We start from the raw sequence: 17,379 nt of genomic DNA, 5'->3' as shown, positions 1-17,379 counted from the left end.
GGGAAAGAGAAGGTCATATCTTTATAATCATCCTGATGGTCTGAATCAATATTTTGAGGCAGAATTTGCTTCTGGCTGGCCCAGAGCCTTTGGCCCGACACTGCACGCGGTTTCTAGGCATTCTGTAGCAGAACAAGAAAGCCTGGCTGTCCGACATGGGTGTGTCCACCACTGGTCCTGGTTCAGGTTGGTCTACTCTATTGGGGGCAGGACCTTCTTGTTTTCCACAGATTCATGGTACCATTACCCTGTGGTACCCAACCTGACAGGGCCATGCGGGTGGGACCAACAGCTGTCCACAGTGTGTTTTATCAGTATTTCAGGCCCACCCACTGCCTCTTCCTGGGCTCTTACAGATTGCCAAGGTAGTAGAATCTGTTTTCTTTACTTGCATGTCTTAGCTCTGAGGGACCAGAGAACAAACCTCAAGGGCAGGGTGCGTTGTTGTAGGCCAGAGGAGGCTGGAATCCTGATCTTTTTAGGATCTTTATCTGATCTCACCTTCACCCCACCTGATTCTGTCTGTTTTCCCAGGGTGCAGAGCAACCATGCCAGAGGGGACTCTTGGACATGAAAAGTGTCCCTCGCTTGAGCCTTTGCAGGCCAGTCTTATTTACCACCCTGGATTAACAAAACTGCCTTCACTTGTCTCATTGGGATTAAAGGATCAGCATATCAAAAGAGATTAAAGGGGGAAGATGCCAGCCAACAGACTGATCCTCTTAGAGCTGCCCTCTGATTCCTGCAGCTGAAGAGAAAGCAAATGATGGCGATTAGTCCCTGCCTGGGGGCTGCTTCTCCACGCAGCCCCACTGGCCTGCAACTAGGCCCTCTCCCCAGCCTGCCCTGTAAGATTGCTGAGTCAGCAGTTGGCGCACTTCTGTCTCTTCTCCCAACAGTTGCTGCTCCTTCTTCGGAGCCCCTGGCTCAGCCAAACCCTGACCCACTTTGGTAGGGGTTTTCACGTGTGTCCCAGCTAGGAGGTGGACTTGGAAAAGCACAGGGATAGCTTGGGGTTCTATGGAGGCACTGAGGCAGCACGGATATTGCTCAGGATTAGCAAGGTCAAGATGACTGGCTGTTACCCAAATGTTCCTCTCATGGAATTAACTGGGCCTTGATCACTTGACTGGGCCTTTCCTTTTTTTTTTTTTTTTAAAAAAAAGAATGATTTGATTTAGCTTTAATTAATTAATTAGTTAATTAATTAAAATTTTACCAGAGAGGGACAGGGTAAGAGAGAGGGAAAGTGAGAAAGCAAACTGCCTCATCCGGAACTCAAACCACGGTCGGCCATGTAGGCATCCAGTGCCCTTAACCACCACGCTACCTGATGACCCCTTTCTTGGCTTTTTTTTTTTTAAGTAGATTTTTGCTTTGGAAATTAGGGCTCTTTCAGTTTCATGGTAAGCAGTGAATTATCCTCATCTGCTGCCTCACTTTCCAGACTGTCCAGAACTTTCCCTGCGGTGCTCAGGAAGTTGCTTGGTGGGTCAGGCTTCCAAGCTGGCGGAGCAGTGGTGCTGGAAGCTGCCTCTGCTGCTTGCTACTGCAGGTGGTGGTTTAAGTGGCAGATGCCTGGAATGCAGCCTTTCTGTTTTGTTTTTGTTTTTGTGTTTTTTTTGGAGAGCTTTTTTGTTATAGGGCACATGGCCCTCACCAGAAAGACAGAGAGACAAAAAGCGAGAAATCACCCCCCAGAGGGAGTGGCCACGCCGCAATCCCTTCTCCTGTATTCTCCTCTCGGGATCTTGGGCACACACGCAGGCACACACATGTGCCTGGCGTGAGTTTAAGCCACTGGGTCCAGGACTTGAACCGCGGTGGACTACATGGGAGTCCAGCCACACAGCCATTACGCCAACTGCTGGTCCCAGCCTTTCTGTTTTAATGTCAAAAACAAAAACAAACCTTGTCTTTCATCCCTGGGAGTTCCAGGAATTTGGGTAGGGGGTGCAGAGGGTGAGGAAACCTTTGCCTCCTTCCTTTCTTCAAATGTTGACAATGGAGTACCTTTCTTTTCTTTTTCTCCTACTCCCTGAACTGCTGTGGGTAGTTGGCATTGGCAGCGATAGGGAAGATGCATCTTTTGGTATAGTTGTCACTTCCAGCATTAACTGTTGTTGTTCATTTTCTTTTCACCTTACTCCCTGAACTCCCCAACCCCACCGAGCAGCTTCCTTTAGAGAGAAGGGAGCAGAAGGGCCAGCCCTGGGCACTGCCTCTATCATTGGCCCTAACACCGAACTGTCTTAGGGGGTCAGAGGAGGCCAGTGATCTTGACTGGTGACTTGATAGGATGGCATGTGACCCAAATAAAGGAAAACCAGGCTTGTGCCGTCTAGTAACTGCCAACACAGAGGGTGCACCTAGCCTGCACAGACTGTGAGGAAGGAATCAGTATTGGGTAGTAGGGGAAGCCAAGCCTTGCTTCAGCCCACCACAAATCTGGAACACATCAGGAGGTTTGGTTCCTGAAAGACTCTCCTCTGAGCTGCTTGCAGAGTGAGGAGGAGTCCACTGAAGAAAATTAAGTATTGAGAGATGAGCCGATTTTACAGCAGAGGCTGCACTGAGCAACTTTCTTTTACAAAAAACTCATGTCTTAATATCTGCTTAGATGAACCGCATCAAGAGATTTCTAGCAAGCAACTCACATTCTGTTCTGGGGGTCATAATACCGGAACAAATCCAGGGCAAAAGCTACCTTGGTTGGGCTGTATATATCTGTTTTCTGGATGGTGGTATGAAGTTAAGCATATTCACCTGCCTCTTTAAACCCTGATGGCTGATGTGGACATGGGAAGGATAAATGAATTACATAGCTAAAGAGAGGCTATGGAGGCAGGTGTGTGGTGGTTAGGACTCTGGACTCCACATGGCCAACCATGGTTGGAGTCCCAGACCTGGCAGTTTGCTATCTCTCCGTCTATCTCTGGGCAAATGAGAAATAATAATAAATATTTAAATAAATATTTCTTTAAAAAATGAGGTCAAGAGAGAGGCTCGGGAGCAGCATTCTCAGTCACTTGGGGTGGATTTCCAAAAGGCCATTTGTGGAACTCCAGCATGGGCTACTGAATGAGGGGACCCAGGGTGATCTAATAGGACAGTTACTAGCAGTTGCAGTGTGTGTAACTGTTGGGAATATTCTGAATTGAGAATAATGCTCGTCTCTCTGTTCCTTCAGTATCAAGTAGGGCAGCTGTATTCTGTGGCTGAGGCCAGTAAAAATGAAACAGGTGGTGGTGAAGGCGTGGAGGTCCTGGTGAACGAACCCTATGAGATGGATGGTGAGAAAGGCCAATACACACACAAGATCTACCATTTACAGAGGTACGTGATGGTGGCAGCAGGGCCCGGCATTGGCCTGGGATGGAAGTGGTGATAGTGGTTTGCTGAGGGTGCTACCCTTGGGGGTGTTGCTCAAGTTGCTTCACCTGTGAGAGCAGAGTAGGTGACACTTCTTTGTTTGTTTAACACTTGCACTATCCCCTCCCAGTCCCCAGAGTTTAGTTTCTGGTTGGCTCTTCCATTGTCTCTGAACATAGAAGTATATGGGACCAGCAGTTAGTGTAATGGCTATGTCGCTGGACTCCCATGTAGTCAACCGCGGTTCGAGTCCCGGACCTAGCGGCTTAAATTCACGCCGGGTGGTGTGCATGCATGCCCAAGATTCTGAGGGGGAATGTAGGAGAAGGGATTGCAGTGTGGCCATCCTCCCTGGGGGGTAATTTCTCTCTTTCTCTCTGTCTCTCTGTGTCTTTCTGGCAAGCGCACACGCCCTATATCAAAAAAACCTCTCCAAAAAAAAAAATATATATATATATACATACACACACACATACATACATACAAACATACACACGTATATGAGGGGGTTGTGTGTGTGTGTCCATGTGTGAATGGGTGTTCATTGCCTTCATTGTATTTTTACGTACATGGGGTCCTACTATGCATACCGTTCTTTGCTTTTCTGTTACTTACAGCTGCCTTTCAGTCAGCCTATGTTGCCTCATCCTTATAAGTACACATAATGGGGGACCAGCAGGTGGCGTGGTGGTTAAGGTGCTGGACACTCCTACATGGTCAACCACGGTTTGAGTCCTGGACCTGGTGGCTTGCTTTCTCACTTTCTCCTCTCTCTCTCTCTCTCTGGTCAAATTAAAATAAAGGAATGAATAAATAAATTAAATTAAATAATTATTTAAAAATAAGTACACATAATGTTCATGGTATTATGTTGTACAGAGATGTTGTAAGTTGGTTAGCCAGTCTTCTCTTGATGCATATATATATATATAGTCATTTCCAAATGTCAATATTTTCCAGTAAAACTCCTGTGTACATCTTTTGATGTACCTCTGTGTGTAGAGCTTTAGTAAATATTCCTCAAAATGGAATTGCTGAGTCAGGTAGTATTTTAAATTCTGATATTGTGAAATCCACTGCAAGACAAATTTTGGTACCTCTCTTTGGATCAAAGGCATACGTATTTTTAAATGAAGCTGGAACTGATTGATTTGTGTACTAAAAATCTATACCAAACCACATAGATTTGTTGAATTCCTAACCAAAACAGTACAATTTTAGTAAACTGTGAGCTGACCTGAAAGGCAGTAAAAACATTAATAAACATATACCAGCTAGAATGGAAGTCTAATCAAGCTAGGGTTGGTTTTGTTTTTGTTTTTGTTTTTAGCATTTTTAATTTAATTTTAATTTGATTATTTATTTTTATTTTGACCACAGAGAGACAGAGAAAGAGAGAAAGTGAGAAAGCTAGCGGCCAGGTCTGGGACTCGAATCATAGTTGGCCATGTGGGAGTCCAGTACTCTAACCATCACGCAAACTATCCAGAGCTGCAAAAATTGAGCCTGAATCTTTTTTATTTCTTAAATTTTGATAAAATATATATAACATAAAATTCACCATTTTAACAACTTTTTAAGTGTTTAGTAGCATTAAAGTACATTTGGGGCCAGCAAGTGGCATGGTGGTTGAGGTGCTGGATTCCCAAATGGCTAACTGCAATTCGAGTCCTGGACTTGGAGGCTTGCTTTCTCATTCTCCCTTTGTCTCTCTGTCTCTCTCTGGTCAAAATTGAAGAATAATTATAATAAATAAAAATTTTAAAAAATGTACACTCACACAACTGTGCAACTTAGACCTGAATCTTAATTTCTAGTCACTAGACTGAATTGAAACCAATTTCCAGATCAACCCATAGCCTAGTGGTTCAGAGAGCTGGGTCCCATATGGCTGATCCCATGGTTCAAGTCCCACACCTACCTACTTGAAAATAAATGCCAGGTGTGTGTTGCATGCATGCCCAAAATCCCAAAAGGACAGAGAAATGGAAGAGAAGGGATTATGGTATAATCATGCTCCATGGATAGTGCTTTGTCCCTTCCCCCCCCTCTCTCTTCTGGGAACACATATGCCTTCTAGCAAAGTTTAAAAAAAAAGAAAGAAAGAAAAAATCAATTTCCTTTTCCTTTGGTAAAGTATCTGATGTACCATAGTTTGCCGCTCTAATGATGCTAAACCAGAGAGGTCCAGGAGTCTGCAGGGCTGGAGCCAGGACAATCTGCTCCATGATCCCATCTCTTTATCGGTACACTTTTTCCTCTGTGCTTCCTCTTACTCCTCTTCTGTTCTTATTCTGAGTTGACTGCTGATCAGTCCCTACTTAAGAATAAACAGTCAGTTCAGATGAGGCTCAAGATACACGTTCTGCACAGTGTATTGTGTTTTTTTTTTTTCTTTTTGAATTTTTTCTTGTGAGAGATGCTTTTGTTATAGGGAGCATGTACTCACTGGAGAGACAGAGAGAGAGAGACAGAAAGCAAGAAATCACCCCCCCCGGGGGGGGCGGATGGCCATGCCGCAATCCGTTCTCCATTCTTCTCAGGGTCTTGGGCATGCACACACATGCACTTGACTTGAGTTTTAAGCCGCTGGGTCTGGGACTCAAACTGTGGTCGACCATTACATCATCTGCTGGTCTCATTGTGTTTTTTAAATAGAACTTTGAAAAGAGATGGGGATGATGGTGTTTTAGGTAGAAGAGGCCAACTAATTTCTCAAGAGTCAGTTGGTCCAACCAAACTGGCAAAGAGGTCTACATATGTGGAGAATGGGACCTGTCTTACCCTCTTCCTTGTAAGAGAGAATATAAACTGAACTGCCACCACTCCTTCCTTCCTTCCTTCCTTCCTTCCTTCCTTCCTTCCTGTTGATTGTGTGCACTCACCAGAGGGAGATGAGTCAAAGAGAAAGGGAGAGTGAGAAATCCCCCAAGGGGAAATGGCCACACCTCAGTCCTTCTCCACTCTCCTCTTGGGATTTTGGGCATGCATGTACATGTGCCTGGTATGATTTTTCAAGCCTCCAGGTTTGAGGCGCAGACCACACAGTTGGTTTTGCGGGATCCAGTACATTAACCTCCATTCCACCTGCTGGCCCACTACCGTATTTTGCTAATGCCAAAATACTCAACTGCAAAAATTAAAATAACAACCAACAGTTACTGCCGCTACCACAACTTCTTCTCATGAAGACAAGCCTCATTTTGTCAGCCACCTAGTTGTCCAGAAAAATGAGCTCCCCACCACTGTCTTCATCCCTCATATCAAATCAACTTCTGTTGACTTCATCTCCGTAGCATCTCTAACATGTCCATTTCTTTCCTTTCCATCATTGCGTGGATTAGCAGCACAGCAGCTCCTAACTGGTCTTCCAGTCTTCTAGTCTGCACAGCTTCAAGTGTTCTTTCTGGAAGATCTGTCACTCCCCAGCTTATAAGCTGTAGATGGCTTCCCTTTGCCCTCAGGATGAAGTCCAAACTCTCTGACATAACTTACGAGATCTTTGATGACCTGTTCTCTCGTATTCCCTGCCTCGGACCCTTGCATGACTCTACTCTGCAGCTTCTTTTTCTTTCTTCCAGCTTTCCTACCCCACTCCAGTCCTTTGGTCTAGCTTAGTCCTACTCTTTCTCTACTCCCTGCGTTCATTTCATCCTGCCTTTCCCCAAGGAGTCGGCCCAGCATGCCGCACCTCCCCATCAGCGTTCTCACAGTGCTCTGCTTGCCTGAGCCCTGGGCTCACCCCACGGTGGCAGGTACATGCAGTGTCATTGTTTGCCTGCTTGGTTATACTCCCTGCTACACTGGACTCCTCGAGAGCAGAGCCAGGTCCTTTTGGTTTTATGTGGATCCCTAGGCCTGGCACATCGATAGTGTGACTGAGTGAATGAATCTCGGAAGGCTGCTCTGAGTGGTCTGAATTGGTTCTCCTCTAGGGTTAAACTTTTTCCATCACCCTGAGGGACTAGAAGCTGATGAGGTGGTTAGAACTTGCTACAGGCTGTCTAGGTTCAGTTAAAAAGCAAGCAAGAGGAATTTATGCACCCTTTTAAAAAAACAAAATTGGGCACCTACTGTACATGTTGTTCTGTAACCTGAGATAAGAATTGAGTAGAAGAAAATATTTTGTCCTGGGAGACAGATGGCTCTGAGATGAAAGAGGATCAGATCATCCTGGATCCCATATTCCAAGTTACCCAGCCAACTCCTGTGGCCAATAAACCTAGACTGATGGGCATATACTTGGAGATATCGCCGTTTTATCTGATCCTTGCTCTGTGCAGTGTCATTCCCTGGGCCTGGTGAGCTCTGGGAAAATGTGTAATGATAAGGTGATGGCAGATAAGCCACCGCAGGTAGCCCAGGGTCTCATATACCTCAGCTGTGCCTGGTGACTGATAGGGCCAGTCATGGGTAGTAGCCAGCTGAGCTGGGTGTCAGGCTCTGACACATGGCTTCTAATGTGCAAGAGTAACCTACTATCTCACAGAAATTTGCTTGATAACTACCCCCTGAAGAAGCTGGAGCTGTGAATGGGAAAATGTGATATAATGGAGAGAATGGGAGAATGTGATATAAAAGCTTGCCTTGTTGGGGCTGGCAGGTGGCGTGGTGGTTAAGGCACTGGATTCCCATGTGTGTGACCACAGTTTGAGTCCTGGACCTGGTAGATTGCTTTCTTACCCTCTCTCTCTCTCTTTCTGGTCAAATTGAATAATAACAATAATAATAATAAATTAAATTATTTTCTTTTTAAGAAGAAAGAAAAAAAAGCTTGCCTTACTGTTTTGTCCATTCTTCTTCATATCCCTTTTTTTCACTATAGCAAAGTACCCACGTTTGTTCGAATGCTGGCCCCAGAGGGAGCCCTGAACATACATGAGAAAGCATGGAATGCCTATCCTTACTGCAGAACCAGTGAGTATGGACTTGGCTAGAAGCTGGAGTTTGGACAAAAGTGTGGTCAAGTTGGCCCAGGGGTGAGGGTGACTCAGGGCTTTGTATCACAGCTTCCTTTTCCAGATTAAGCCAGTGAAGAAGATGAGTTTGGGGGCTCCCTTCATGCTGTTGTGAATGTCATTGTCTTCCAGCACAATTTGGAGGTCAGCTGAGTGGGAACCAAAATGTTCCAGCCTGAGATAGCACAGAACCCACCCCTCTGAGTTAGTGATGATGTGAGAAATTTGATGGTTTTTACTGATTACGAAGATTTGAAAAATATATTAAAAAAGAAGAAAATATGTACCCATAATTCTTTGATCCCTAGATAGTCACTTTTTTAAAAAATAATTACTTTATTTTTATTTATTATCATTATTATTTTCCAGTTTGATCAGAGAAAGACAGAGAGAGAGAGAGAGGAAGTAAAAAAGCAAGCCACCAGGTCTGGGACTTGAACCGTGGTCGGCCATGTGGGAGTCCAGCGCCTTTAACCACCATGCCACTTGCCAGCCCCAATAGTCACTATTTTTAAAAATAATTATTTTATTTGACTTTATTAATTTTATGTATTTTAATTTGACCAGAGAGGGGCTGAGAGAGAGAGCGAGAGCGAGAGCGAGAGAGAGAGAGAGAAGGAAAGTGAGATAGCAAGTTACCAGGTCTGGGACTCAAACCGCAGTGGGCCACATGGGAGTCCAGTGCCCTTAACCATCATGCCACCTCTGGCCCCAGTAGTCACTATTAACATTTTAGTATATATTTTTTTAGTCCTTTTTTAAATAACTGTATATTTAAGGGGACTTTAAAAAGTTCATGGGAGTTGGCCCCTTAGCATACTAGTGAAGTGCTGCACAGAGGAAGCTGCATCCCACATGGCCAACCAGGATTCTTGTCCTGGCTCTGGTGGCTTGGAAAACATGTTGGGTATGTGTACATGCCCAGACTCAGAGAAAAGAGGACTGTGGCTTAATCAGGCCTTACTGGGGGTCGTTGCTCCTTCTCTCTCTCACTCTCCCCATCCCTTCTTCCCCTATCTCTCACTCACACACATTGAGTGTATATTAGAACAAGTTTATGGGAATGCATTTGAAGTACAAGTTTATTTTGGTACAAAAATATTTTATATAGTTTATATATATATAAACAGAGGTAGATTGATATAGGTACACATACGCATACACATAAAATCTCCAGGTAGATATTCTGAACAAATTTTAGTTCATATTATTAGTAATTTTTTTTTACTAATATTATCTAATTTTGCCGAAAAGTTCTGTGCTTTCCAGAGAGGGGGAGAAAGGACCCGCTCCCAGTGGGGAATGATCACACGTCATCTCCACTTCTTCATTACTGCATCCTGTTGGGGTTCTGGGGCACGCGCACATATGTGTCACGTGTTTCTCGAGCTAGGACGCAAGCCACTGGCCATGTGGGATCTGGCTCCCTTAACCATCAGAGGCCACACGTCGGTCCTATTACTAACTTTTAGATTACTTTTATTTTTTTTCTGGAAAACATTTAGAGAACATTTTCTCTGTCACCAGGCAGTCTACTGTTTTATAAAATTTTGTTATGACTGCATAGTATTCTGTCATACTGATTTTTTTAAAAACCGCTCTCTTATTGTCGAATACTGAGATTTCCAGTTTCAACATGTTATATTTGTGTTTGACTTGAGAGTCATAAGAAAGGACTTGTGAAGTGGAAGTCTGCCTTAGGGAAGGGCCAGGCCTACACCAAGAGAAGGTAGCAAAGGAAACACCAGTGTTGCTGGGGAAAAGTTGAAATAAGTCCAAGATTTTTTTTTTTTTTTTTTAAGCCCAAGATTTTTGACTTTAGAAAGCATTTAGAAAGAACTGTCCCTAAAATAACATTACATTCACATGGAGTGTGCCTGGCAGATTCTTTAGTGGGGGTGGGGTGGTGTCACTGCTTAAGAACTGAATTCATGGCATATCCCAAACCAGCATATTCTGTGGTTCAGAGTGGGGGTGGAATTATTTTCTTAAACTTGGCCAGTCTCCTGGTGGGAGTTTCTGGAAAGGAAGGGAAAAATTTGAATCTCCACAGAGAACTTTCTATTCCTGTCTAGACATTCTGGGATTCTTTTTGAGTCGTTTAGACTCTTAGCTTTCCAAGATCCCTAGATTTTGAGAGGCATCCAGGAGTAGACTTCTTGGAGAGCCTGTTATACTGATTTATATCCTAGGAGGGTTCTTAGACGTTCCTGGAACTTGTCTGTGAGGTGGGTAACCTTTCCTCCAGCCAACCTCCATTTGTTGGCACAGACCGTCTGCTGTGGGGTCCTCCTGCCGGCCTCTGCTTACCTGTACTGCTTCGCTTGCGTTAAGTGTTGAGACCAGGCACTCCCTAGATTATATCACATGAGGATGTGATCCATGGGATCCTTATCCTGTGAGCATTGGAAAGGACTAAAGTCCAGAATGCAGAGTCATTGCTCTGTCCAATCCACAGTGGCCCTACACAGGTTCAGGGACTTGATATCAGGAGATGTGTAGTCCTTAGTGGGACCTGGGAAATAATTAGCAGTTTTATTACAGTAACTGAAAATGCAAACATCACCACTCCCTAAGCATCATCCGGCCGAAAGCTGATCAATTCTTGGAAGCGAGATATGCACCCATGTTCTTATGAGACCGTGTACGGTATGGCTGGGTGTGGCTGGTCTAGGGCCGAAGGTGAATTTTCTTGATGTCTAAAGAGTTGCAGTGAGCATGCATTGTAAGAGCCTTAGCCCACTTGGCATAACGGAGGCAAACAGACAGTGTGGACATCTCCCTGCCTTGGGCAGGGCTCTGGGTACACAGCTTGTGCCAACTGAGAGATGCCACTGTCCTCTGTAATTCTGGGGAGTGTGTGCTGCAGCTGACCACGGGCATTTTTCTACTCAGCAAATGTTTGTTTACATACTAATCCTTAACCATGAGAAAAATATAATTTCTAAATACTCCATAAAGAAGAGGCAGGGAATGGGGGAGGGAGAGTTGGTTTCTTCAGAGGGTGCTGACCGCGTAGTCAGAACCCCCTTTCACACAGAGTGAATATATTAAATCTTAGATGTGTTTGGTTAGACACTTGCTCTTTGGAAATAATAGATATAAACAGGCACAGAATGCTACTTTCCAATACCCTCTGGGGATAGATGGGAGAGAGATTATTAGTTCAAACATCGTAGCATGGCCTAAGTAGAGCAAAGTACGAGGTGAAGTAGATAAAGGAGCATGGAGGGAAATTCCTCATGCCTTTGGAAGGCTCTGACCTTACTCTTTAAAAAAAAAATTCTTTATTTTATTAGTTATTCATTTATTTATTTTAATTTGACCAGAGAGAGACACACATGGGGGGAAGGGAGATGAGAAAGCAAGCGGATCTGGCAGGTGACGCGGTGGTTACGGATGCTGGACTCCCACATGGCCAACCACTGTTCTAGTCTCAAACCTGGCGACTTGCTTTCTTACTTTCTCTCGCTCTCTCTGTCCCTCTCTGGTCCAATTAAAAAGAAAGAAAGAAAGGAAAAGAATGAAAGAAAGATAGATAGTTAAATGAAATAATTCTTTAAAAAAAAAAAAAAGAAAAAAGAAAGCAAGACACCAGTTCCAGGACTTTTACCGTGGTCAGCCATGTGTATTTGAGGGACCAGCAGTTGGTATAATGGCTGTGTCGCTGGACTTCCATGTCGTTGACCACGGTTTGAGTCCTGGACTTGGTGGCTTAAACTCACACCAGGCATGTGTTTGTTCATGCCCAAGATCCAGAAAGGAGAATGGAGAAGAAGGGATTGCAGCATGGCCATGGCCATCCCCCTGAGGGGTGATTTCTTGCTTTCTGTCTCTCTGTCTTTCTGGCCAAGTGCACGTGCCCTATAGCAAAAAACCTCTCCAAAAGAAAAAAAAAAGAAAAGAAAAGAAAATGAATTTGAAATGCCCTACTCCTTATCAGATATTTTCTTACTTTATATTTGCCTATCTCTTGTCCTTTGATGGGTTGGGAAGTGAAGGGGGGTAAGATGCGAGTTGGTCTGTGAAAGAAAGTGAGGGGAGGAAGTGTTTCTGCTTCTGCCTCTCCCCCAACCTTAACCCTTAGACAGATACATTGTCGTTAAGCTGTGCTCTTAAAATAATGTACTATTCTTACTCAGAAAGCCCTGTTTTCCCACTGTGAAGGGTTCCTGAGGTATTACCCATGTACCTAGGGTTGCGATTTGAAGAAAAGGTGATGCTGCGAATGCAGAGGTGTTTGGAGGGACAGGGAGGTCTAGAGTAGGCTTGGGGGAAGTTCGTTTAGTCACCCACTTGGGCGTGAAAGCCAGGGAGGGTCATCACCTTCATGAGTTCAGAAACCCAATTTATTAGAACTGAGTGGATATGTTTCTCAGGGTCTCACAACTCCCTATACAGAGAGTGTTATAAAAGCCCCAAATATTGGGACCAGCAGGTGGCATAGTAGTAATGGCGCTAGACTCCCACATTACCAACTGCAGTTTGAGTCCTGGACCTGGTGGCTTGTTTTAATAATTTTATAAACAAACTAATGCCAATCAAAGCTTGGCATTAGGGTTTTTTTTTTTTAATTATTCATTTACTTACTTTTAAAGTTTGCTATTCAGCACATGTGCTCATCAGAGAAAGAGAGAAGTGAGAAAACAAGCCACCAGGTCCAGGACTCAAATCATGGTCGGCCATGTGGGAGTCTAGTGCCCTTAACCACCATGCCACCTTCAGACCCCATACTCATCGTTCTTTTTTTTTAAGCAAAATTTTTCTTCTAGCTGATGATAGGGCATTTATTTCAGTCTAGGCCTTTTAGTTACTGTATTCTTAATCTGGCGCTACCTTCTAAGTATCTTTCACTGGGCTGGGGGGAGTTACTGGCAGTCTTTTGGGTTGTTTCCTTACATAGTAGATGACGTACCTTACATGCAGCTTTTCCTTGTTTTGGTCTCAGACGTAACCTCAGTGTCGGTTTGGAGGTTAGGGAATTCGTTAGCTTTGTGCACTTTCTACACATGGCAGTGTGGCAGCCCTCCGGACCCGAGATAGCGCCTAAGTTCAGGGGGAACACATGAACCGGGCCCTGGGCAGGAGAAGACCTAGTCCGTTCCCAGTGACACGAGAGCTGCAGTCATTTTCTCTGATAAATAATTGAACCGTGCTTTCCGAGGGCTCCCGTTACAGTGAGCAGGAGTGTAGAATGAGAGGTTCGGTTACAGTGAGAGGAAGGGTGTAGAGGGCAGATACACAGTGCCTACCCTAAGGGACCCTGCTCTGCTCTGGGGGTGGGCCGGGGGCACCAGGGGATGCTCTGGGTATGGTAATGGTGCCTCTGCTTCCCACCCAGGCCCTCGCCTTGCTCCACCCGGAGCAGGACTTAGTGGCTTCGCTTTAATCCAATTCCAGCTTTGGTCTTTTGGGACTTGTATGAGTAAAACCTGAGGGTTTGCACATTGAGGTACTCCTGACTCACTGGGGCTTGGAGGTGACTGGAATAAGCTACAAGGAGTGAAGGACTCTGGGAGTGAGGGGCAGATATTTGTTCATTCTCATTAATCATTTTCTCTTTTTTTTTTTTTTCCATGTTGTTGCCTTGGAGCAGTTATTACAGTAAGTAATTTTCAAGGGGGTTGGACTTGTAGATGATTGATAAGAAAAGGGGAAACGAGGTGGAACCGCACTGGAAGTCCTTGTCTCCTTTTCTTTCCCTTGGGAGACGTTTGGAGTGGTTGAGGCGCAGTCCTAAAGAGGTACTTGCTTGGGCCACCCAGAAGCTTGGTAGTTAAAGCAGCTGGATCTCACGTGGCCAACTGCCGTTCGAGTCTAGGATCCAGTGGCCTCGAAAACATGCCAGATACATGTACATGTGTATGCATAGCCAGAATCCCCAGAGAAGACTGGAGAAGAAGGTATTGCAATGTGGCCATCCCTGTGTAGGTGTGCTTTCTCACTTTCTCTTCTCTCTCTCTCCAATGAGTGTCCACGCCCTATAGTAAATTTTTCTTTATAAACCTACTTTTTTATTTTTAAAGAATTATTTTTATTTTAACTTTGTTATTATTATTTCCAATTTGATGAGAGAGAGTGGGAAAGTGAGAAAGCAAGCCACTGGGTCTTGGATTTGAACCATGGTTGGCCATGTGGGAGTCCAGTGCCTTTAACCACCATACCACCTGCTGCCCCCTATAGTAAATTTTTTAAAATTGGGGACCAGCAGGTGGTGTGGTGGTTAAGGTGCTGGACACTCCCATGTGGCAGACCATGGTTAGAGTTCCGGACCTGGTGGCTTGCTTTCCTACTTTCTCTCTCTCTCCCTCTCTTTCTGGTCAAATTAAAAATAAATGAATGAATAAATAAAGTTAAATAAATAATTATTTTTAGATGTCTTTCTTAATTAAAAAGAAAAAAAAATAAGTACTTGTTGATTGGCATGGTGGTCTGCCACTTTAAGCCGGATAGGCCTGTGACTTTATCTGCTGTGTCCTGGCCCTGGGTCTCCCTCATCTGCCCAGGCCAGGCCTTCTCAGGGTTGTACAGAGATCTCAGTTCAGCTGACCTGACTCATCCCTTCCCTCTCAAGCATCTGAGGACCCTAGTGGTCACTGGCTGTCAGCATAACTGCGAGGTGAGCAAGGTTTCTCTTCCACGCCCACCCCCTCTGTCATTGCGCCTCCTCTTCACCCTTCAGCTGCTCCTCCAAGGGTCTTGTCTCTGCTGGTTCATCTAGGGAGTTTCAGAGAAACTATTATAGTTGCTTCTTGCTGAGTAGTTAATGAATTAACACATTCCTCCCTTGTGTAGTTCCACTGATAATTGTTTTTTTTTAACATGCTAGACCAGATTTTATTTTTATGGCAAGAATATTTAAATTGGGGGAAGAAATTGTTTCAAATGTTACTGACAGGCTTCAAACAGTTGTGATGGAGGGATCAACATCATACAAAAACCCACCTAGTAAAGTTTTAGATGACCGGTAACTTTATCAATGAGATCCGCTGGTCCTGGCCCAATTCCTAGGACAGTTCGAGAGCCTGGTTCAATCTGAGTACATCCAGCATCTTGAATTAAGCTCACAGTGAGTCCAAGCGTTTTCGCATGGGTCAGTAACTGAATCAAGGTTTCTTCATCAGGAGCTTTGACCACCACTTTGGGCTGGCCACAGTATTCCCACTCTTTGAGCATTGCAGAATTTCTCCTTTGAATTTGCTTGTAGGCAGAAACAGCAGCATGGGAGCACTGGGCAGCCACTTTTCCTTTTCCCATTTTTAAGTCATTTCCAACAACAAGAATCATTTTATATTCCCCACTCTCCCCCAAGATGCTTGCTTCAGTCCCGGTCTCTGCATTTGTGCCACTTGCTGAGCTTTTGGGGAACATCCCAAAGCATACCCGAAGGCCCCAACCCAGGCACATGCCACAAGCAACCCCAGCAGCCAGGCTGAGGGCACTCGGATGAGACAAATATTACATCATTGATGATTCGGAAAGCACCTACTCACACTGGCCCTTCCAGTTCTTCTCTTTTTCCCACTGATAATTTTTTAAAAGCATAAAGGGAGGGAGACAATAATTGGCACGAAGGGTGGAATTGCTGAGAAGAGAACTTCAGGCCTCAGCAGAAGGCTAACTAGGGGGAAAGGGACGCGGTGGATATTTTGGTTGGTCAGGAAATCATGCTGGGCTCTTCCCACATTACTAATAAGCCTTAGTAGCCTATGTGTAAGCAGTAGGTACAGTGGTTGAATCGTGGATTTTGAAGTCAGACAAACCTGTTTTTGAGGCCCAGCTCTGTGATGATCTTTCTGACCCTGGACAGGTCACCTAATCTTTTTGAACTTCACTTTCCTCATCTGTAAAACGAGAGGAATTCTGCAGACCTTAGAAGCAGCAGTGGGGATTGAATGGGGTCACGCGTCCCTAGCATGTTACAGGCTCCCAGTCAAGGTAGCTGTTATTATAAGGCAGAGTCTCGGACTGCCCATGGCCCAGGGCTAGTGGGAGATGGTTACTCTTCAGCTGCAACTTTGGTGATTATAAGGTATTTTTCCCCTCTTCCAGAACGAGTACATGAAAGAAGACTTTCTGATTAAAATTGAAACCTGGCACAAACCCGATCTTGGCACCCAAGAGAATGTAAGTAGCACTTCCCAAGAGCTCTAGGGACTTCTGGGCTCCAGGGCAGGGTGCTGGGGCTCTACCCTTTAGCTTCTCTATCAGTGCTGAGGGGTCCTTTCTGTGGTCCATTTTGCTTGGCCAGGAAGGCACTGGTCTCTGCCTAGACTTGTCCTATCAGCATAGGTTTGCTGTCTCTGATTTGCAAAATATGATCTCATATATATATATATATATGTCTTGTGTATACACACACACACACACATATATACACATATGAAGGTATGTATGTTTTTTTTTTTTTTTGAGAGGTTTTACTATAGGGCGCATGCACTTGAGAGAGAGAAAGAGAGACAGAAAGTGAGAAATCACCTCCCCACCAGGGGGGATGGCCACGCCACAATCCCTTCTCCATTCTTCTGTCAGGATCTTGGGCACGCATGCACATGCGCCCGGTGTGAGTTTAAGCCACTGGGTCCAGGACTCAAACCGCAGTCGACTACATGGGGGTCCAGTGACATAGCCATTACACCAACTGCTGGTCCCTGTTTTTGTTTAAGAGAATGATATTTTTGCTATAGGTGTGTGCGCTCAGAGGAGAGACAGGAAGACAGACAGAAAATGAGAAATCACCCCTCGGGGATGGCCATGCTGCAATCCCTTCTCCTCCATTCTCCTCTTGGGATCCTGAGTACATGTACATACACACCTGGCGTGAGTTTGAAACTGCTGGGTCTGGGACTCGAACCACAGTCAACCATGTAGGAGTCCAGTGATGTAACCATCCCATCACCTACTGCTCCCGAGAAACTATATTTTTAAAATATCTGAATTACTGCTGCCTTTTTTTTTTTTGAGAGGTTTTTCTTTTTTTGGCTATAGGGCGCGTGCCCTCCCCAGAAAGGCAGAGAGCGAGAAATCACCCCCTGGGGGGAGGGGCCGA

The 17,379-nt window shown here is 44.8% G+C and overlaps 1 protein-coding gene and 1 pseudogene across 2 annotated transcripts in view; one reads left to right on the top strand and one right to left on the bottom strand.

Annotated features, from left to right (window-relative positions):
- PITPNA (phosphatidylinositol transfer protein alpha) overlaps positions 1-17,379 on the top strand; it is a 47,010-nt gene that overhangs the window by 7,626 nt on the left and 22,005 nt on the right. For both annotated transcript variants that reach the window (XM_006167543.1, XM_014583839.2), the window contains exons 3-6: positions 3,191-3,336; positions 8,198-8,289; positions 13,927-13,934; positions 16,383-16,457. In XM_006167543.1, the coding sequence (XP_006167605.1) occupies positions 3,191-3,336; positions 8,198-8,289; positions 13,927-13,934; positions 16,383-16,457 (321 nt within the window). The remainder of the gene's footprint in view (positions 1-3,190; positions 3,337-8,197; positions 8,290-13,926; positions 13,935-16,382; positions 16,458-17,379) is intronic.
- LOC102483242 (peptidyl-tRNA hydrolase 2, mitochondrial-like) lies at positions 14,951-16,174 on the bottom strand (annotated as a pseudogene).

The sequence above is a fragment of the Tupaia chinensis genome, unplaced genomic scaffold (genome assembly GCF_000334495.1).
Source record: "Tupaia chinensis unplaced genomic scaffold, TupChi_1.0 Scaffold144899_1, whole genome shotgun sequence".
Lineage (NCBI taxonomy): Eukaryota > Metazoa > Chordata > Mammalia > Scandentia > Tupaiidae > Tupaia > Tupaia belangeri.
Note: the sequence above shows the minus strand (reverse complement) of the source record. Positions and strands in the feature narration are given on the sequence as shown.